The following is a 21,238-nucleotide window of genomic DNA, read 5'->3' as shown; positions in this document are numbered from 1 at the left end:
AGCCATATGAAGGCCAGGTCTGGGTCTTGGGAATACATGTCTTATCGAGGGCAAACAGCCTGAATCGAACAACTTTTTTGACTTTGTGGCTTTTATGTCCTTTCAGCTCTTCAACTTCTCAAGTTTTCCGGCTTTGTCTACTTTTCCGACCTTTCTGACTTTTTCGACTTCTCAACTTGCACTGACTTTTGCATATCTTGCTTCACAAGGCTCGCGTAGTGTCATCGTAAGTAGAATCTGGTACCTGCTAGAATCTAGTGTCGTACTGCTTATGCCAATTCATTCTGTCAGGAACAGATTTCGTCATCGGACAACTCCAATCATTTCTGCCCAGTCACGTCATGGTCGCCTGCAGTGCTGTCCAATTTTATCCACCTTCATCGTGACTAACCTCAAGCATAATCTCGTCATGATCATGATGGAGGCCTTCCATATGACAGCCGCTTTAAACAATATGATGAAGTCGAAGAGCGGCCATGAGTCATGGAGCGTTCTCCATTGAGTCAGTGAGTCAAACTATCATACTACTGGTGTACGTCCAACGACTCTTGATTGGGATATTATCATTGAATAGCAGACACTCCAATAGAATCTATTCATTCGATGCAATTTATCTGACCAAAGTCGATGATCACCGTCGACGGCGCCTCCGATTTAACCAGTTCTATCAGATGGTATCGTGACTCCTGAAAACCTTCAATTTGAACTTTAGCACATGCAGCGTTGGAGGGTTACCGTGACCGTAACACTATCGTACTCAGGATTTTGTTATATTTTACCCTTTGTCGACTATTGACTATCTAACTCACCTGAGTCCTAGCTTTCCCTCTTCCCACTTGAAGCATCCAAGTCATGACCACTCCGTCTCAGGCTGTACTCGGGAATTTCCAAACTATACCATACAACCCCAAAAATCCCAGGCGGTGTGTGACGCCTTCAGAACGTCAATCGCACCGCTTGCAGCCATACGGTCGCGCTTGCAGCATGAGCGAGGTGACACTGTACTCAGACTCCTCAATGGCATCAGGAAGCTTTGTATCATTGGATACCGGCAAGAAAAAGGCAAAAAAGCTGGCTCTGAATGATCTGCTCCCAAATGAGCGTTCAGCCGTGAAATGGGCGTGTAAGCGCCTGTTGATGGATTTCTTAACCATGCTTGTGTGGCCGCAAAACGAACCAGATGAAGATAAGAGCGCCTATGTTAATGAGATAGTCGGTGAAGCCAATGCGTTATTTGGGACCAGTATGTGTCAAGAACACCACTGTCGCAGTACCAACTACTCATCATATACCAGATCTAGTGTTGACAAAGGATCTCATCTGTCTGATCAATCACGCCATCACACAATTCCGTTCCGGTCTTATAGATCTTGTTGATCAGTTTGCAAGCGAGTTTATGCTCGAACCCCCGGGTACGATGTCCAAAGATCAACCCCTAGCCTACGTGGCGAATCGCAGAATAGCGCTCCTCGATTCGTCCGAGGAGAATCGATGGCGATATTTTTTACATGGTAAGGTGTTCAACAAGGACTCCAACTGTGACAAGTTGCTCGTGTTTAGGAACGAGACTTTGGAAAAAATCCATTTGCTTCATTTTTACGCAAGCGCTTATACGCCACTTCGCGATGAGAAATTCCTGATGGAGCTCAACACAACAACACCCCATATGTTCTCACATGTTGCAGTTGGAGTGAGTCACAGATACTCTCGTGTTCATCGTATTAACTATTTTTTCATGGTTTTTAGGCGGAGTGCGGTATCGATAAGGTTGTAGAAGAAGCTTTCGGGAGAAATGTGCGGTTCCTCGGTGAACGATATGCCCCACAACAACTCTCCTACTTCAACGCCGTCGAGCATGCCTTACAGCTTCCAATCCACAAGGAGACTTTACTGGCACAGTTCATAGACCTTCATAACAGAGGCCTGTAAGTAATCTCTGCTACGTTGATTCAGAATATGACGACCACGCTCATAATTTCATAGTCAGGTCTTGAAAGCCAAATCGGGCTTGTTGCCTCTGGAAAGGCTTATTTACGTGCCTGACACAATGGAGCAATTATTTAGACCGCATCAAGCACTGGCAGGTGCTACTAGTAGTGATGGTAGCGTGCTGTACCCACAATCATCGTCTGTCAGCGCAGTGCCACAGATGCCTGTCCAGGAGGGGCTGCTGTACCTGCAGTACATGACAGGTGACCTCTCAACTGGATCTTCCATGGTTGTACGTTCTCAGGCTAATGCAGGTCCTGTCTGCCATGACACCGAATGCTACGAGCCAGAGAATCAAGGTACTGCCGACAACACGTTGTGGCCTGCGGGATATTCATTTTTTTGAGCGGAGTGCATATGGCAACTTGAAGAGGTGAGCATGGTCAGCCTCAAGTCGCACTCCATGAGCTAATTTTAAATACAGGCTGCATTCGTGATTCTGAGTCTGTATACTGCCTTGTACTACTTGTATAGCATGCACCCGGGCCGGGTCCCCGGTTGTCTGCCCCATTATTTCCATTAAGGTCGTTTACGTTTCCTTTCTTTGATGTGCACACCACATGTGTCGTGTTTGGCATTCAACATGCACCCTATACTCCTTGTCTGCTGTGTCCAATCTTCTCGTGATTGGCTGTCTACTTTTCCCGAGCTCCTGTACATGTATACGCTTGTGCTGTGATGTATTTACCTCCAATGATTTTAAATACTCGAGGCGGCCATACCACCGTGACAGACACTGGCATCAGCCTGGATACATACGGATCCCCAACTTGAAAGATCCGCAATCCATCACAGATGGATCTCATGAAGGGACAACTTGAAGATGAACTGACTCGGAAATATTGAACACAACTTGACTCCATCTAGTACTTGATGAACTTGTAGAGCCTGACTCGGAGAGGACATGAAAAGCCTCTCTTCCTGATACTACTAGTACACCAAGCGGACCAGAACCCAAGCCATCCACGTCCTTTGGCATCCAATTTGGCTCGCAATCGTCAGGTGTTTCATGCAAACAACAGTCCACTGGTGATCATACAGATACGTCACACATCAAGGTCAAGCTCCCATTGCTCTCATTGACAGAACACCATGGCCATGCTTTTATCAAAATTCTTGCTAACGCTTTTCAGGCCGCCATTGTGTATCCACTCCTCGCTGATGTTGCTATCTTCTGATACATTCTGTCCTTACTATCTTTTCCTGTCAACATGTGATCTTCTCCGTCTCTGTGCTCGCTCACCTTCAAAATTTTGTGTTCAAATATCAGTCTGACTGTTCTGTCCCCAGCCAAGAATTCTCCTGTCATCCCTCTTCCTTATGAATCAGTTCAACTTGAAGGTGGTCACGGTGTTCCCTTAGCGAATCACTTCTTCGTTTTCAAAACTTCGGCTACCACACCAAGTTGGCTACGTGACGCCAAACCTTTCATCACCTTTCGGTGTCTAGGCATGCCATGGAACTGCGGCTGGGTTGGCTGCCACCTTGACCCTCATTCGGCAAAGTCCCACTATTTAGCGATGTTTCGTCAATACCCATGCCTGCTTGGACTGTTTGAATGACCATTGCACTCAGCAGCACAGCTACATCAGCCTCGGTATTTAAATTCTCCAAACTTAGTACACATCTGCCCTTACCACTATCCTCCTGCTTATTTCTTTTACAAACCTGCAAATAATGACATGTCTCATGAAAAGTGTCTATCCAAGTCTTTTTGCCATCACATTCAAACGTTACGAGACAATTGAAGCCAAATCAAGTATGTACAAAGGCTGCCCGCTGTTTCCCTGTCCGTTTATGGCAATACCATGTTACTTACCATGTTTTTGCACTTTTAGGATGCAGGACACTAGTTTCTGTTGATTATGAACAATCTGTTTAAACACCCCCACTGAGTCAGGAAGCAGTTGACTAGTATATATACTGGGTACTGGTAAGTTCCTTTCTCTCATCTTCTTTCCTCGTTCATTGTCACTGCATTATACCCCCCCTATCAGGATGCGCTGCAAAAGAAAGGTACACCGTCATTTCATGCGTTGAGTTGGCTTCACTCAAACATCTGTCAGGCAAATGAACTACTATCTAGCTCAAGGAAGAGGGATCAGGTGCGTCGTCACTTTATTCCACAGTATCGAAGACCTCATCACCGAAAATGACAGAAGATATGATGACAACGAGGACATGGCTAATTTTGAGTAAGTTTTTTTTGACCTTGGTTTGTCACCAGCGTCCTCACATCGACTTTTTTTATGTAGTCAAGAGCGACTGCAAATAGGGTACAATATCCTAATAAGAACTTTGCCGTGGTTGCGAAAGACATCCTCCGACATGGAGCACGACAAGTACATGCGCATGCTCAAAATGGTGTGTGCTGTGCCGATGCTGATAGTTGACTTTATCATGTCAAGTCTTTGTTTACTAGCTTAGGCAGGGGGCTGATGGAGCTCGAGGCGACAATACATCGAAACAGACTCTTATTGCCGACTGGGTCAATCGTGAACTCAAATCGAATTCCCTGGTGGACCCTGACGACAAACATTCTCGTGGATTCATCAACGATGCGTGTGGCAAGTTACTCTGCCCAGCTGAGCTTGATTGGAACAGCCCAATGTACATAGTGTATCCAGAAACCTCAAGCAATACTAACTGTTCACCAGCACAAAGGCAGGGATTCAGGATCGTTCTGAAGGTTATATCGTGACGGACCTCTCTTTTCCGGCCTTCCTGTATGAAAAGTATACCGCCAATCTGGAGAATTTGGATGCAAATTATCAAGATGGAGAAAGTTACTCCCTGCTCAATTGCATACATCGCCTGTCAAGTAAGTTGTTGTTGTTGTCGTCGTCATCAGTGCTTTCATCCTACAATGACAGGTACGATTTGCGCTATCTTCTGTCACGTCATGGTGGACTGTCGATGGTGACTTCGACTACATACAATTCTGGCAGTCCATCGTGGATTTCTTCAAACAGCCTCCTGGTCGGGAAGCACAGCATAGGGTCAACAGACTCCTTGAGTGGTGGACTAGGTGTGGATGTTATACTGATACTCTCAACAAGCCTCAATTAATGTAATCAACCTGTCCAGGAAAGTTTTCGGTAGGAGCCACCGTGAGGATCTCAGCGACGCGGCTCGGTCCAACATGTCTGTCAATGCTCTCGCAAGGCAGAGGGCACAACTCGATGATGCTGTTTTGATTCAAACTAGAGACATACCATTGTTCGAATCTATTATTATCTACATACGGTTCTTGATGTCGTAGTTTGTTATCAATTTTGTGATTTGATGATACATGCCTGGCATGAAATTGGGGTCCATGATATCATACCACTGACATTCTTGTTAACAAGTATGAATTATTCCAAGCATGATTCTGGCTAAAATTCCACCTGTATATTTTAAATCGGCTGAAAGTATGTGTGTTCCGGCCTTCGTGGCAATCCTCGCACAGAAAGTACGGACTTACAGTGGCTCAAAAAACTGTCCGCATGTTTTGACATTTTTCACTATCTATGATATTGTGTGAGAATGAACAAATTCCTCAAGGACATACTTATACCACATTGTAGTATGGCTTCAGGGCTTTCATTTGAGCCCTACACCGTGGGAATCGGCGGAGATATGGTGGAGATATAAGGCTTATAAAATGATGACTCATGTGGACAGTTTTTTGAGTGTATATTAAAACTATATAAATCATTATTTATGACACCATAAAAATCATGCCACTATTATATAAATTATAAAGTGGTGTCATTATGTTATTTTATGACTATATCTAACTATATAAACCAGAATATCTCATGTATCATAGTCATAATCACCATGAAAGCCATCTCCTCTGCTCAAAGAGATAATATCCTCTCTCTGTCTTATGCTGGCCTCTCTGCTCGCCAAATTTCCTCTAGAACTGGAATATGCAAGTCCACTGTGGCCAAGTTCATCAAAGAAAGCCACCCAGACAAGGAAAACTCTTGTGGAGGACGTCCATCCAAGCTTACCTCTACTGACAAAAGGGCTATTATCCAACATATCACTACAGGAAAGGCTGATAATGCTGTCCAAGCCACCCATTATATCAATTCCACCATCACTACCCCTGTCTCTTCACAAACTGTGAGGAATGTTCTCAAGGCAGCTCATCTCAAGGCAGTAACAAAGAAGAAAAAGCCTCTTCTCTCCATCAAACATAGGCAGAGAAGACTAGCCTTTGCCTTAGCTCATCAACACTGGACTGTAGAGGACTGGAAGCATGTTATATGGTCAGATGAGACCAAAATCAATAGGATTGGGTCAGATGGGAAGGTGTATGTATGGAAAAAGAAGGGAGATGGCCTAACAGACAGAGAGGTTAATGGGACTGTCAAGTTTGGAGGAGGTTCTTTAATGGTATGGGGCTGTATGGGGCTGTATGGGATGGAATGGTGTGGGAATGCTTGCTGAGGTTGAGGGGAAGATGAATGCTGAGCAGTATGTGGACATTTTAAATGACCACTTGCTGCCTAGCTTGGCAGAATCAGGGATTGATGAAGAAGATATCATTTTCCAACAGGATAATGATCCCAAGCACACATCCAGAAGAGCTAGGGAATGGTTTGAAGAACATAACATCAATGTTCTTGACTGGCCAGCACAGTCTCCTGATGTCAATGTCATTGAACATCTCTGGGGAACACTCAAGAAAAAGCTTCAAGCCTATGAAAACCCCCCTAAAGGAGTATGGGAGCTTTGGGAGAGAGTAGCAGTGGAATGGGGGAAGATCACAGCTGAGGATTGCCAGAAATTAATTGAGAGTATGCCTAGAAGGATAGAGGCAGTAATTAAAGCCAAGGGAGGTCATACAAAATACTAGAATACCTGGTTATTACTGTAAAATACTTGAGTCAAAAAACTGTCCGCATGAGTCACCATTTTGTGAGCCTTGTATCTCCACCATATCTCCACCGATTCCCACGGTGTAGGGCTCAAATGAAAGCCCTGAAGCCATACTACAATGTGGTATAAGCATGTTTTTGAGGCATTTGTTTGTTCTCACACAATATTATAGATAGTGAAAAATGCCAAAACATACGGACGGTTTTTTGAGCCACTGTAAGTGCCTGATGCATTGCAAAATCCTGATGCTAACAGCTTGTGACATACAGTCAAAATTGTGCAATATGCACGCGTTAATACTGAGGACAGATGCTGGACATCGTCTTCTCTCACGATACCGCAGGACACTGAACAATAGGGATCTCGACCAATCCATAAAGCACTTCAAACGTGCCTATGATCTCTGCCCCACGGATCATCTCTGCCGCCCTGTAGCACTGTTCAATCTAGCCACCGTGAAGTTTGTTAGTTGCCAAACTAGTGGATCATACCCCGACCTTGACGACCCTATCTCACTCTTCCAAGACACCCTTGATTTGCGTCCCACTGGTCATCCGGACCGGCCCGCCACCCAACTCCATCTTGCTGTGGCTCTGCTATCTCGTTTTGTGAAAGGGCATTGTCAAATAGATGCGGATGCAGCTGAAGAATCACTGAATGCAAACCATGTCGGAATGGAGGGAACAACTACACCCATGCTTCCGTGTTTGCCGGACAAACTATTTCATCGAGCGAACCTTTGTTTGCAGAGAGATGATCCACATGCCTTAGACGAAGTGATATCCCTTCATTACAATGCACTGGAATAATACAGCGCAATGCATGCTCTCCGAGGGCAATTGCTGTGTAATCTGGGTGTTGGGCTGGACATTCACTTCCAGCGTTGAGGCAACATCGAAGACCTCCACAAGGCTATCGCGCTTCACAGAGAAACGCTGGCTTTACGCCCTGTCGGTCACCCAGATAGGTCATCGTCATTAAATAACCTTGCCAATGGACTTTGCACCCGCTTCAAGCACTTATTCGACCCATCCTCGATTTGCTTGCCAGCGATAATGAAGAAGCGGCCACGACAGCTGTCCGAGGGTTATTGCATCTAAATCAGCATCTCCCTCCTGCCATGGCTCATTATACATTCAACCATCTTCTTGATGCTTTCACGGAGTCATCTTCTGCTCATAGCCCCCTCCCAAGGCTGGTGATCTCTCACAGTTTGGAAAAATCAGCAAGGGCCCAGCCTGTCAAAACCCTGAACTCGCTGCTGAGGTGTCCGCAAAGCCCAGTCATTTGTCGAGTCAGAAAACGAATGTTGATCTTGGTCATGCTGGTGCTCCTGAGCCCACTGTACAGCGCAGGAAGCTCCAGCTCCTTCCACGGTCTGTTCTTGCTACTGAAAAAAACACCACGCCTCCTTCAGAAGAAGAACCTGAAAGCGCACCTGCAGCCATGTCAGAAGCAGACGTGAAGAAGAAGATTGATGAAGATGTGAGAGAGTTCTTTGCTGTTTGCAATCTTCAAGAGGCCGAGGTTTACTTCACCAATCTTCCTGACGAGCACCACTTCCGGCTTGTGGGCAAGCTGGTTGCGTCCGCGCTTGAAAATCGCCAGGTCTCATTGTCATTAGCGCCACCATGTTTTGGGGTGTTGCTCTCAAGGTCGCATGCTACAAGAAAGAAGAACCTGTGCACGATGTATCAGCATCGCCGTTCTCGTCAAAAATCAAGACCGGCACCAGCGTGAAGCAGCCATAATGATGTTTGGCTCTATCCTAGACAGTCCTGATCCCCCAGTTCTCACCCCTCTCGTCAACCAGGTGCCTCTCCCATCCCATCAACAACCTCACTCACTTTGACTCCAGCGGGTCCTTCAAATCCTCTTTTAGGCTGTGAGTCATTTCATCTATTGGATTTTTGTTAATGCAAGTACTATTTTATTTCTTTTTATATCATACACATGTGCATCCGGGCATTTACCTCCCAGTACCCATTATATTTCACTGTATTCTCTACAATATTGAATAACAATTTCTAAATGAATGATATTGCAGTGTGACTTGTGATTCAGAGACCGAAGGTCTATCTCTACCTTTAGCATGGAAGCCGCCTCCAATACTATCTCTACTTACAGGTGGTGAATCACCTCATGACTCTTATCTTGTACAGGGACTAGAACTGTCGCATTCAAGTGAATCTATGGTGACTATAAAGGCCTCCAGAAATGCCCAGGCATGTCTATCCCCCCCCACATCCTCTATGTACCTATCAATATGGAAGACCTCATCTGTCTAGGGTGCAGGAAGGTTTTCCCATCCCAAAAGTGCTTGAGTGGTCATGAGGCCCGGTGTGAAGCCGACAAACTTCTAGATGCTGACGTCTACAAGAGTCAGCGTCGCCTCGAGAAGGGGCGTAAGAAGCATAGGAAGACGAGAGCTCAAGATGAGACCAGGTCTCTGGAACGCAGGCAAAGGAACACCTCTCCTGAAGCTGACATGCAGATGGACCTGGGTGACGACCATGTCAATCCTGAGGTGATTTTTTTTAAATGTACTTGATTTGTATTATACTGATACAATAATTGTATAGTATGGTGATGTTGCTGGACCCTCAGGATATGTTCCAGAACCGGAACCTCCAGTGCCTACCCCAGATGCACCTGCTGTTGTCTCTGCCCGTTCTGGGCAGCGAATACGGATGCCTGCACTGTATACTGACTATATCCCAGGCTCGGCAACTCACCTCGCTCACATGCCCCCGACCAATCATCAGGAGCGCGGATGACCCTCAAATCACCCTACCGGTGAGGTCCAGCCTGAGCAACCACAGGCACCAGATAGTCCTGCCTCTGAAGACATCCCTCACCAGCCCCCCCTCGTCCCATACCAAACAGCCCCTGATGAAATGGGACTTTTCCGTATCTATGCTGCACGTCCCACCCTGATACCAAAGGGAGATGCAGGTCTTGATGCAGCTATTGATGCTCCTACCTTGGATTGTAACCTTGATCTTGAGAGTTCTCAGGTTGTCACTGGTCTTCCTTCCCCAGAAATTGGGCCCAAGGACATTTTTTTTTTCTCTCCTTTCAGTAGCCCGACAGCAGGGCTCCTCATGTGCTGGCAGTACTCTGGGGTTAATTCCAAGTCAAATGTGGAGATGAAACACCTCACAAGGAACTTCCTTGATGACAATGAGTACAAGAGAGAGGATGCACAGATTTATTATGATGTATGTGAGAAGAGGCTTATCAGTGCCTATCTCAAGGATTCAACTAACCCGTTCCGTGCCAAAAACGGCTGGCGTGAGTCTACAGTCCAAATCTGCCTGCCGAAGGAGAAAATGAAGTGGGCATCAGAGGATGAAGCACCTGTGCTTGAGATACCTGGTGTCTACCACCACTCACTCACTGATGTCATTACGTCAGTCTTCCAGGATAGTGTCGCCTCCACCTTTCACATGACACCCTTCCAACAGTGGTGGAAGGTGTCAGAGGAATGCACCGTCAATGTCTATTCTGAGGCATACTCATCCCCTGCTTTCTCAGAAGCTTATGAGGAGGTCAACTCTCTTCCTAGGGAACCTGATGACAACTTGAACGTGTTGTTGCCTCCCTCATGATGTGGTCAGACACCACACATCTTACAAACTTTGGTGACAGCTTCACTTTGGCCATTTTACTTGTTATTTGGCAATCAGTCTAAATACACGAGAGGGAAACCAACAGCATCTGCATGCCACCATGTGGTGTACATCCCATCTGTAAGTCCTGTCTTATAACATGTCATCGGATACTTATCTTAACAGATCCCCAGTGACTTTCAAGACACCTATTTCAATATTTTCGCCAATGCATCCTCAACTGACGTCTATACGCATTGTAAGTGTGAGCTCATGCAGGCCATCTGGGCACTTCTCCTCAATGAGAAGTTCATGCATGCCTACAAATATGGTATTGTCATTCGCTGCGGAGATGGGATCACATGGCGCGTATTTCCCAGATTCTTCAGTTACTCCACGGATTACCCTGAAAAGTAGGTTTCGTGATTGACCTTCATCAGATTGCAGTATCTAATTGAGTTCTACTATCAGGATCTTACTTGCATATATAAAATTCCTTGGTGAATGCCCATGTCCACGGTGCCTCATCAAGAAATCTGATATCCCTATGATGGGCACCAAACTCGATATGAAACGCCGTGAGAGGACTCAGCGGACTGACAACAAACGACGACACTGTCGTGTCGAACAAGCGCGAGCATTAATATTCAAGCAGGGAGCTAGTATCAATAGTCAGCGCATCCAGAATATCTTGAATGAAGAGTCACTGGTCCCTACTCGGGTAAGTTATTCCTCACAAGATATTGGATTTTAAGATTGATTTGTTAGTAGAATGCCTTCTCTGAGCACCTCACAGAGTATTTATTCAATTTCTTTGTGTTATTCGTAGTGGACCTACTACACAAGTTCGACCTTGGGGTTTGGAAGGCTATATTTACTCATCTCATGCGCATCCTTTTTGCGGCAGGTGGCGCTGCAGTCCAGGAGTTGAACTGGAGGTATGTACTTAGGGATTGCAGTCATACTTATGCTCATGCGGCTTTTTACAGATATCGAAGAGTACCTACCTTTGGACGGGGAACCATCCGTCGGTTCCACAACAACGCATCAGCAATGAAATGTCTCGCAGCCCAAGACTTTGAAGATCTCCTGCAGGTGAACTTACACTCACCTCATTTATTCATTCATTTAATTCTATTGTAAACTAGTGTGCTCTGCCCGTCTTTGAAGGAATCCTCATCGACAAGGAATCAAAGGACAAGGAAAAGGCTATCCATAACAAGATTATATTAGACCTTCTCTTCGATCTTGCATCATGGCATGCATACGCCAAACTCTGCCTGCATACCGACGACACCCTCGCATTTTTCAATTCTGCAACTGTTGCTCTGGGTCAGTCCGTTCGCAAATTTCAGCGCACTGTGTGCAAACATTATCACACAACGGAACTTCCGCACGAGCACGCTGCCCATGGACAACAGTCAGGCTGCGCTAGCCTCAAAGCAACTAGGACCGTCACATACCGTTGTGGAAATCACAACCTGACTAGATACTTGTAAAAGTACTTAGCCAGTATATGTGGTCGTAGCTCTGCCTAGCTGCTTCACTTGCAAGCAAGAGCGTTCGACCCTAAAGGGGTCTGCTGTCTAGTTAAGTTGAAATTAGTCAGTACCACACAAGGAATAAAACCCGAAGGTGGAAAGGTCGAGTCCAATGATAGGAGATGAAGTCTGACGTAGGGGATACTGAGTCCGACGTTTCGGGGATCAGGGAGGACGGGAAAGCAAGAGAGGAGATGGGAAAAGTGCGGGTTTATAATTGAAACGCAAAGGAATGCTTAGGAAAATGAGCGACTGAGGTTCAGATCATAAGGAGAGGGAATCAGGTATATTCAGCAGTTATTGACCAGTATCAGGGAATTTCTCCCATCTACAAATTGGTACAGTACGATCACCTACGAAGTCCTATTTAACTAGCTACGTGCGAGTCCAGGATACAGTAGGCGAAATTAGTAGCGCATCGTCGGACCCGATTAAGTATGTAAAAACACATGAGGTGCTGCGGTCAGCGGAAATCCTCGTAATAACGCTGCCTATACTATCAATAATAAGAAAATGGACGACTATGCACCTAATGGGGTTAAGCGCGATAGGACTGGACATAGGTAGGATGAGTCCACAGGGTATATGAGTGGGTCCGCCCATCGGGTGGTGTCGGGGATGGCGGGTTGCGTCGGGGATGGCCAGGGGAGAGTCGCACGACATGGGGTATGGTCGGGAGTCGTATACTAGCTTCATACGAGCCTAGCGAAAATATAGTTGTCACACCGTCTCTGGTCCAAAGGTAAAGAGATTGAATTTGAACACCTACAAATACCATGCGCTCGCAGACTACCCTAACACCATCCGAGAAAGAGGTACAACTGATAGCTTTAACTCGCAGTTGGTATGTACTAGTTTAGTTCATTTACTATTGTCTTCTAATGTGCCCCCAGGGAGAGCTTGAACACCACCTGTCAAAGTGCCGGTATCCACGAACACCCAAGAAAAAGGATCAAACAACACACAGTATGACCTCTCAGGATGCAATTGAACGCTTGGTGAAGAAAGTCATTGTCACACATGGAACCATTGTCACGCAGAAGGCCAATCCCAGACCAAAGCGTCTCCGCACTTCCCCCATAGATCATTACTACATCGCCAAGTATTCTCGTGAAAGCTTTGATCTCACAGCTTGGTTAGTAGATTTGGCCAATGATCCAGCAGTTAAGGTATGTCTTTCTGTGTATACGTTTCACTCAAGTTTCATTGCATTTTTTTTAGAACTTCATCCCTCGCCTGAAAGACCATTTGCTTGCCCGCCTCCGTGAGCTTGAATATAATGGTGATGAATACAACTTTTCCGATGAAGACCGCGACTCTGTCCTCATTGGTGAGAACAAGCTATTCCAGCATAGCACATTGTGTATCAACTACACGACATATGATCTACAATGCGAACAAGACACTATCAATCCACGAACTCGTGCTGATGTTATGGTACTTGCCCAAGAGGATGAGCGCACGCATCCTTACTGGTATGCCCGCGTTATCAGGATATTTCATGTCAATGTAGAGTATCGCGAGAACGAGGAGTCACACTATTCACGACCTAGACACATGGATGTCTTATTTGTTCGTTGGTTCCAACGTGATGGATCACCCACTGCCTTTACTGCTAAATGCCTACAGCAGTTGGAATTATTTGACCAAGACAGTCTTGGGGAAGCATTTGGATTCCTGGACCCCGACTCTGTCATCCGCGGGGTACACATTATCCCTGCATTTGCCTACAGTCACACTGACACACTGCTTGGACCGTCCTTTGTCCGAAAAGAGGAAGAACTTGATACGGACTGGCGCTATTACTATGTAAACATGTATGTGCTTATTTTTTTTCTTATTATATTTCTCATTGTAGTACCTACTACAGGTTCATTGATCGCGACATATTCATGAGGTTTCATGGGGGTGGGATTGGTCACAAGGCCATGCGGGAGTGGGATGAGTTCCTGCAAGGTGGTGAAACTGAATCAGGTGCACAGGAAGACTCCGAAATGCGAGGGGATGAGTCGGATTTGGAAGACGAAGGTGATATGGAAGACTTGGAGGAAGAAGGCACTGACGAAGACGAAGAGGGCACTGATGAAGACAAGGAGGGGAGTGACACTGATGTAGGTCAGGACAATGACGATGACCGAGTTTTGGCTGATGAGGGCGAGGAACTTGACGATGACCTGTTTGCAGAGGAGGGCTATGGCGCACTTTAACTTAATAGACTCACTTAATTTTGCCAGTCAATCTGGGTAATACATTGTATATGTCATGTAGATACAATGTACTACATGGTAATCCTATCTTGATAGCACTGCAGATAGGTCCAATGTCATTGCGAGATGTTTTCTATCACGTCCGGTTGTTGCCGAGATGGTCTGACAGTGACATGTCAATTGTTGCGGCACACAACAGTCTAAATCAGGTAATATCTCAGTTCTGCAAATTTTGTGATGAATGAGTACACAATGTCTTCCTCCAACGTCGTGACACGTTGATGCCCATTGCAGTTTCTCTCGTGCATCTGTCATGCCCAGATGGAAGGCAATGAGCACCCATGCATGTATGCCTGTCGAATCTTCTAACTCCTGCATGATAGCGACAGACTCCTTGTGGTTGGGAGAATGGTCGCCGAGATACAGTGACCAATCTGCTTGGTAGAAAAGGACGACTATAGAAGCCAAAAACTCCTGGATAGTCCATCCTCGCATGTTCCAAGCACTGTTTGCGAGTGCGCCAGACTTTGAAGAAGGCGGAACATCTGACATGTAAATGATGGTGAGTGCTGAGTGTCGATACCAGACAAACATTGAGTTGACTGATCGTTGGACCTCAAAATTGTTATTCTGGTCTACACAACATGTGTTGCTCCATGCCCAACGATGCCCTGCATCGCAAGCGACTTTGCAGAACATCTGCAATTTCACAACAGTTCTGACTGGGTCTAATTCATACACGATCTTATCCTGAATATCATGTAGCAGCAGCTCCTCGCTTTCCCATCTATGTGACAACATGACCCAGCTGAAAAACTTCGCGACTACTTTTTTGATAGCATTTGTACAGATGGGGGCATGCATCATCGATAAATACAGCTTTTGTATTCTATACTTTCTATGAAGGTATTAATCTGTGCCTTTCGAGTGCATAAACAACCAGTGGAGGTGTTGAGTACATGAAGTGGAGCGTTTTCGAGTTGAGCATCAATGACTCATCGAATGCATTTCACACATAACCTTCCTACCTGTGCTCCTTTCTGCACATCCCAAATTTGTGGGGTACTGTCACGGTTTCTTGAACCAATGACGACTCGTTGAATATCTTTGAAGAACGTGGTCACCGACGATAGTAAACCTGTGTGCCCTCGTATTATCTGCGTCGGCGCTGGTGGCCCTCTCACAGTAAGATATGCATTCCCTGCTATATGATCAGGCCCTGACATGGACATGTCATGTTGATCTAATCACAGATATACATAGACGGTGTGTAGTACCAAGTTGAGATGCAGTATTTGAGGCACGTGAGAATTCTGATTAGTCATCATGAGTCAGCACTGCCACCCAACACTGCCCCCATCAATAGACTGTTACGTTAATACGTAAACGCCCTAACGAGATTTTAAAGATGCCGATTTCTCTCGTACAGGCTACACAGTCCACATTAATCCGTCGTAGTTGAACGTTGAGACTCTGAGCGTGGACCATGTCTTCCTCTACAAGTAAGACGCCAGCGATCACACCACAGCAGACCATACCGAACGGGTAGCGTCTTGGAGTTAGTCGTTGAGAAGCTGGACTCGGAAAAAGCCGAAACGGTATATTAAAAGTGTAGTTACATTTTGTACGGTACTCTACGCGTTTGCAACGGGTTCCCTAGTTGGATCGTCCTTTGATGGACGTGTCTGAGATTTGCCGAAAATCAATAGGTGATGTACTTGCCTGGCAGTCCTGACTCATCAAAACTTGTGACGGGCGGAGACGAGGATTCGGAGTGGGTACAAATCTGGGATGCGAAGATGGACGCACTTCTCAACGAACTCAAACGCAATCCTGCCAGGGTTCGCCGCTTGGTATAGACATCGGACAGGAAGAAGGTTATCTGTGGTTCATCTGACCTGATTAGAATATTTGAAACTGCTACTTGGCAGCAGATCGCCGTCCTCGAAGGTCACACAAATGATGTCACTGACTCACTGCCATCTCCTTGTCTCGGAACGACCGCCTCCTTGCAAGTGCATCACTCGACTCAACAGCGCGTCTATGGAATCTCAACACCAATCTCCCAATTTGACCACCCCTCCAGCACGAAGATGATTTGCGCTCCGCAGCCCTCTCTCCTGATGGAAAGGTACTATGTAGTCACTGGTTACCAACACAAAAATGCGTACACATGGGACATTCACGCCATCCTCAAAGAAACTGGCCTTGAAGATCCCCTCTCACCTATTTCTAATGTAAATCTTATTGTTTTTCAGTAAAAAATACTCTAATATCCCACTCGCAGGTCCCAACTCAAAGGCCGTTAGTAAACGTACGTGACGTATTCCTTAATCTTTTCAACCACTTTAAGGTTGTCACTCTAGAACAATGCTACGCGACGTCCACCTATCCAAGCCCGTTGAATACCACAATGCCTTTTCGACGGCGTGCAAAATGGTGCCCAGGTGAGTCATCTGCATTTTTGACCAGTTCCTGTTCTTACCTCTGTTCTTTCAGTCCTCTGCAGCACGCGGTACTCATAGTTGTTCTCCTGGACAACACACTCGCAGTACTCGGACATCCCTTCTCGAACGCTGATCGTCGTTCGTCCGCCACTCTCGCCCCGATACCGATGGAGCAATTGAACTCCAGCAACACTCAAGGTGGTCCATCTTCTCTCATCGCGGTCCTCGTATAGTCGAAGTTCCTGTAGTACTAAGACAGACAGGTATGTATCTCTTCACGTGCGTTTCGCATGGCCGTAGTTTAATCATTTCCTTCCAGTCTTTGTATGTTGCTCGGCCGGCACAGAACACACAGCAGCAAGCCCAATCGCACGGCCAGGGATCGTCCACGGCACCGCCTGTTCCAGGTACTAACACTGCTACGCCAGATGCAAGACCTGCGCATTCACGACTCGTACGATTGTTGGCTCATCTCGTGCTCTTTCTCTGCTGCGCATCCCCTCAACACACCGGTGGCAATGCACACCCAACACAGCAGCAATCGCAAGGCCTAGCGCAGACCCATGCCACATTGTCGCAAGCACAGCACCAGCAAGGTCAACCCCAGGCCCAGGTGTCATCATCGCAGACTCAGCCTGCCGCCCCCTCCACGTCTGCGACACCTACTGGTCTTAATGCTCATACTACCGCGCCAGGTGTAGCAAGCGGGTAGCCACGCCCCCTTCCCCTTCCATTGCAGACCCGTTTCGTTCTTTTTCTCTGCTATACATCTCTCCCGCATACAGATTGGCACTAACACTGCAACACTCATTTGAACCTGGTTCTTTTGTAATCATTGTTATCGCTTTGTTCACGCCACGAATGTGTATATTTTATTTCACCACTTCCTCAATCTCGGGTTCGGTTCAATGATATCAATTTTAATCTCGAGCAGTCGCTAGAAACATGTCCTGGTTGCAAATCCCGGTATTGTACATTTTGTGCACCACTTGTCCCATCTGCATCTATTCCTCGGGTACCTGACGGCAAGTATGTACATTCTGCCTTGCACTGGATCGTTCCCTCACCGAACTGCACATGTGCACCTTCTTAACCGTGTTTCCTGCAATGCATGCATGCTGCTCGGCCAATTTTTAACACGCCATGGTAATCTCGCGGCGGTTTTCCTTTATATGATTTTCCCCAGAGGATCTGGTAGGGAGGAGCACTGATCGGTCATAGGCTTGTTCATGCATATTAGAGATTCACAGTATTATTATAAACACAAGCTACTAATAGTCTTCCTGCCTCAGTGATCTTGTCTGATTGAACTTCTGATGAGCAAGATGACTTTGTCCAATGATGAAAGGACTGGTGGCCGAAGTCGAAACCGAAATGTATAAATTGCAACAAAAAAGTCGCGTGACACGACAAGTCGCAACATGTCCGGTTCTCTCGATGCTATAGCAGAGCAACTCGCCGGGGTTAGATTCAGACACAATCTGAGAGTCAAGCTATAGGCATCGACACAAACCTCTCGCGTGCTCAACACACCCCAACCCTAAAACTACAAAATAGATTAAGAAACCCATTTTAATATGATGTTTCTGGGGTGGCTTAGTACCAGTATTTAGCGGACTGTGGCACTCGTCTTACCAGACGTGCCAAAATACGATATATCCAGGTACTGATTTAACCACGTACTTGCCGAAGAGAGTTTGAAGCAATCGACTTGACCTTAACAGCCCAGAGATGCCAGGAGAGCATGGTGAGAAGTGGTCGACCACGACGATTCTCTTGCCATTCTAACTTCTGACGCCAGTCAACAAAAAGTTGTTTCAGAGGGTGTCCGTATGCGCCTCGCTAACACTGTGGGATCAGGTCATATCGGGTTTCAACGCCATCTGGTTGTGTGCAATTTAAATCTGTGGCGTTGATTCTCTCAATAGATGGGTCATTTAACGGAATATTTAGAGTCGAGACAAAGTAAACGTTGATTACATTGCACTAGTCGTCGAGGCTGAAGATAGGCTTCAAGTTTTCGCTTGTGAGCTGGCTAGTCAAGAGCTTTTATATTGGTACTTACAGTTTGCTGTGGGATCCCTCATGGGTCAATCAGCAACATTGGCCTTTGCCGCCGTGGATGCAGCTTTGCGGTTGACCTTTGGTAACAATGGGACAAGTCTAGTTCCCTGTATTTCTGGGCCCTTTTTGCCCAAGTATCTGCAGTTTCAATCAAGATAAGGATAAGTGATCGTTCATCCAGTGGGAAATTCTTGCGACCTTCGAGTTTCGTAACTCCAACAATGGTTTGCTCGAGCCCATGTTGCCATCCCATCAAGATACTCCTTGACTAGAACATCGGTGGAAGGTCCCCATGAAGGCACCTTCGCAAGACCGTCGGCGAACCTTTTCTCAACTTCAGCGTGATAGCTTGCTGCCCAGGCCATCGCACCGCTTCTGTCGAGGCCGATTTCCACCATGACAGTAGTGATCAAGTTATGGTTCTCGTCTCCCATCGCTTGCTCTCTATTGTACGAGATCATGTCCTGTGAATGTTGTTAATAGGCGCAGACCACGTCTTCAATACAACTTTACGTTGTCAATCAACATCAACTCCGTAATGCATTCAGTCAGTTCAGCAACGACGGGATGATAAAACACATCATCGGGCAGATCCATTCCCATTTCATATAATGCGATGGCAGGTTTTGCAGCACATGTATCCCGCCGGAGCTTGATATAATCACCAATACTACGGCAACGAGCCTCGTCGCGGTCAAGAGCCTCAACAACCACTGCACGAAGGTATGCAGTATAGCTATAAACGAAGTGACGTTGAAAAGGCAGGCTTGTGGTCTGAATCGCACGAGCCCAAAATCTATGCAAAAATTCATTAGACTTCAGCATGCATGATCAAACAATTTAAAGATACTTGCTGTCGTACGATTTCACCGAGGATACATTCGCCTTCTGGTCGTGTCTTATGAGGATTGTGTAGGGCATCAATGGCGATGCCCACCATTGCCTCGGTAACTGTTGCATTCTCAATGTCGGTGTACATATCCACAATGCCGAGGACATTAATGAAGTCGCAGCCAATTCGAAGATGTTCTATGTTGTAGGGATAAGAATCAGGGATGTGAGGTTTCGTATGGCCCTAGCTAGGGTCAAACACGAACCTCTTGATGCGTTGGGATAAGCCAATGCTGCTAAACGGGCTACAAGGATAGTGGGTGTCAATCTTCTTTAGGTTGACTAGCAAAAACATTGGTCAAACCAGAATCGTATTTGTTGAACGCTTCTTGCGACTCAGGACTGAGATCCTTGAAATTGCGGAACGAAGCGTCGACTTCAGCTTTCACCGCTTCATAATGAGGACTCATTGCGCGAGGCCAAGGCCAGTTGGCCATGGTATCCGGGAGGTAAATTACTCTTGGACGAGCATCCATGCTTTTCTAAAGATACTTTCCAGCGACAGTGGAAGTAAGGGAAAGGTTGTTGCCGGCCGGTCGAGGGATTCGAATGTAGGATTTGTAGTAGCAATGCTGCAGAACCATAGAGGCGTCACTTGCAGAAATGGATCCTGTTGCAAAATTACGTACGTATAGATGTTTTAGCGAAAAGTGGTCTGATCAGCGAAGTAATCAATGTCCAAGCTTTAACTTTACATGCACTGGCACTTCAAGTTGTGATGCAAAGGACTTGGTGCAACTACGACCAAGCTACGACAGCCTCAGGCTTGAGTCCAACGGATATCAAGCTCATAGTCATGCTAGCCATGAGCCCCACAACGAGAATCGTGCGCGTCGAATCGATTCCTGGGGTGTTCCGATCAGCGTATCAGTGACTGCGCAGGCTATCGAACCTGAGTACTGAGTAGTAAGCAGTGAGTCAACCAGTGATCGATCGCAACCACCACTGTTCACACAGGCCTTAAAGATTGAGATAGTCGATGCGACGGACATGAGAGTCAGAAGAGAGAACAACGAGCGAATCATTGACTGCGTTCGAATGGTGGATTTTCGCCTATATTCGGCCGCATGGTCCTGTGCGCAGTGTCACCTCCTACCGATTGCCTGCCAACCTCCGTCTCTCGCAGAGTCGCAGGCTGAGGATGAATGGCATAACCATTTAGTACTTGCGGTACTCACTGTACGTGCATGCCATCATTGCCATGTTTTTTTTCCGAGATATATTTTTGCGTCTACAGATGGACCGTGCGCAGTATACCTCACCGTCGCTGGGACAGCCCTATATGCGGGAGCAAGCCTCTACCTTCAGTGCCCTGCTCTACAAACCAAAACCCTTTCCGCGGAGCTTGGTGCAGCTGCGCTTTCAATGGTGTGTGCTCAAAGGATTCGCTGGCAACGGAAACTGATGGCCCTGCGGGTGTTACTGGCAAATAAATAACGGCAAGGCCAGATGTAAAGATGAGTTCATGATAGGGAGCTCAGGAGAGCTCAACACTCAATGCCCTTGTGAAGACTGACAAAGGCTCATATGTTGAATAGGAAGAGATCCATTCGGGGTGCATTTGGATGGAGTCTAGGTCGTACGTGACCCGAGACAGATTACGCGTCATCAAC

The 21,238-nt window shown here is 46.4% G+C and overlaps 9 protein-coding genes across 9 annotated transcripts; 7 read left to right on the top strand and 2 right to left on the bottom strand.

Annotated features, from left to right (window-relative positions):
• Positions 1-852: 852 nt before the first annotated feature.
• Positions 853-2,335, top strand: DFJ58DRAFT_727660 (uncharacterized protein; the record flags this gene model as incomplete). The annotated part of the gene is made up of 4 exons (XM_041385507.1): positions 853-1,243; positions 1,296-1,690; positions 1,747-1,925; positions 1,984-2,335. 4 exons carry the CDS (start codon positions 853-855, stop codon positions 2,333-2,335), a joined length of 1,317 nt encoding a protein of 438 aa, XP_041244242.1.
• A 1,331-nt stretch (positions 2,336-3,666) lies between these two features.
• Positions 3,667-4,912, top strand: DFJ58DRAFT_841222 (uncharacterized protein; the record flags this gene model as incomplete). The annotated part of the gene is made up of 9 exons (XM_041392685.1): positions 3,667-3,748; positions 3,905-3,922; positions 3,987-4,005; positions 4,056-4,094; positions 4,119-4,184; positions 4,245-4,353; positions 4,412-4,599; positions 4,647-4,810; positions 4,863-4,912. The coding sequence occupies 9 exons, from the start codon at positions 3,667-3,669 to the stop codon at positions 4,910-4,912; spliced, it is 735 nt and encodes a 244-aa protein (XP_041244241.1).
• Positions 4,913-7,148: 2,236 nt separating this feature from the next.
• DFJ58DRAFT_660061 (uncharacterized protein) lies at positions 7,149-7,964 on the top strand (the record flags this gene model as incomplete). Its single annotated transcript, XM_041382126.1, has 2 exons — positions 7,149-7,605; positions 7,753-7,964. 2 exons carry the CDS (start codon positions 7,149-7,151, stop codon positions 7,962-7,964), a joined length of 669 nt encoding a protein of 222 aa, XP_041244240.1.
• A 142-nt stretch (positions 7,965-8,106) lies between these two features.
• DFJ58DRAFT_659978 (uncharacterized protein) lies at positions 8,107-8,604 on the top strand (the record flags this gene model as incomplete). Its single annotated transcript, XM_041382120.1, has 1 exon — positions 8,107-8,604. A coding segment is annotated over one exon (498 nt), but the record flags the coding sequence as incomplete, so codon positions are not given.
• Positions 8,605-9,130: 526 nt separating this feature from the next.
• On the top strand, positions 9,131-11,960 carry DFJ58DRAFT_841220 (uncharacterized protein; the record flags this gene model as incomplete). The annotated part of the gene is made up of 9 exons (XM_041392684.1): positions 9,131-9,391; positions 9,447-9,565; positions 9,586-9,660; positions 9,698-10,454; positions 10,554-10,616; positions 10,662-10,734; positions 11,108-11,196; positions 11,247-11,413; positions 11,813-11,960. 9 exons carry the CDS (start codon positions 9,131-9,133, stop codon positions 11,958-11,960), a joined length of 1,752 nt encoding a protein of 583 aa, XP_041244238.1.
• Positions 11,961-12,942: 982 nt separating this feature from the next.
• On the top strand, positions 12,943-13,378 carry DFJ58DRAFT_626943 (uncharacterized protein; the record flags this gene model as incomplete). The annotated part of the gene is made up of 2 exons (XM_041381127.1): positions 12,943-13,185; positions 13,238-13,378. Coding segments are annotated over 2 exons (384 nt in total), but the record flags the coding sequence as incomplete, so codon positions are not given.
• A 72-nt stretch (positions 13,379-13,450) lies between these two features.
• Positions 13,451-14,223, top strand: DFJ58DRAFT_660000 (uncharacterized protein; the record flags this gene model as incomplete). Its single annotated transcript, XM_041382122.1, has 2 exons — positions 13,451-13,833; positions 13,875-14,223. 2 exons carry the CDS (start codon positions 13,451-13,453, stop codon positions 14,221-14,223), a joined length of 732 nt encoding a protein of 243 aa, XP_041244236.1.
• Positions 14,224-16,580: 2,357 nt separating this feature from the next.
• On the bottom strand, positions 16,581-17,293 carry DFJ58DRAFT_841218 (uncharacterized protein; the record flags this gene model as incomplete). The annotated part of the gene is made up of 4 exons (XM_041392683.1): positions 16,581-16,679; positions 16,709-16,920; positions 17,024-17,107; positions 17,197-17,293. The coding sequence occupies 4 exons, from the start codon at positions 17,291-17,293 to the stop codon at positions 16,581-16,583; spliced, it is 492 nt and encodes a 163-aa protein (XP_041244235.1).
• Positions 17,294-18,760: 1,467 nt separating this feature from the next.
• On the bottom strand, positions 18,761-20,207 carry DFJ58DRAFT_906117 (isoprenoid synthase domain-containing protein; the record flags this gene model as incomplete). Its single annotated transcript, XM_041394994.1, has 6 exons — positions 19,930-20,207; positions 19,832-19,870; positions 19,589-19,763; positions 19,248-19,530; positions 18,933-19,198; positions 18,761-18,872 (listed from the first exon to the last, which is right to left on the bottom strand). Exons 1-6 carry the CDS (start codon positions 20,099-20,101, stop codon positions 18,761-18,763), a joined length of 1,047 nt encoding a protein of 348 aa, XP_041244234.1. The 5' UTR covers positions 20,102-20,207.
• Positions 20,208-21,238: the final 1,031 nt, after the last annotated feature.

Source organism: Suillus subalutaceus, assembly GCF_016647625.1.
Source record: "Suillus subalutaceus strain FC151 chromosome Unknown DFJ58scaffold_49, whole genome shotgun sequence".
NCBI classification, from domain to species: domain Eukaryota; kingdom Fungi; phylum Basidiomycota; class Agaricomycetes; order Boletales; family Suillaceae; genus Suillus; species Suillus subalutaceus.
This window is presented reverse-complemented; position numbering and strand designations above follow the sequence as displayed.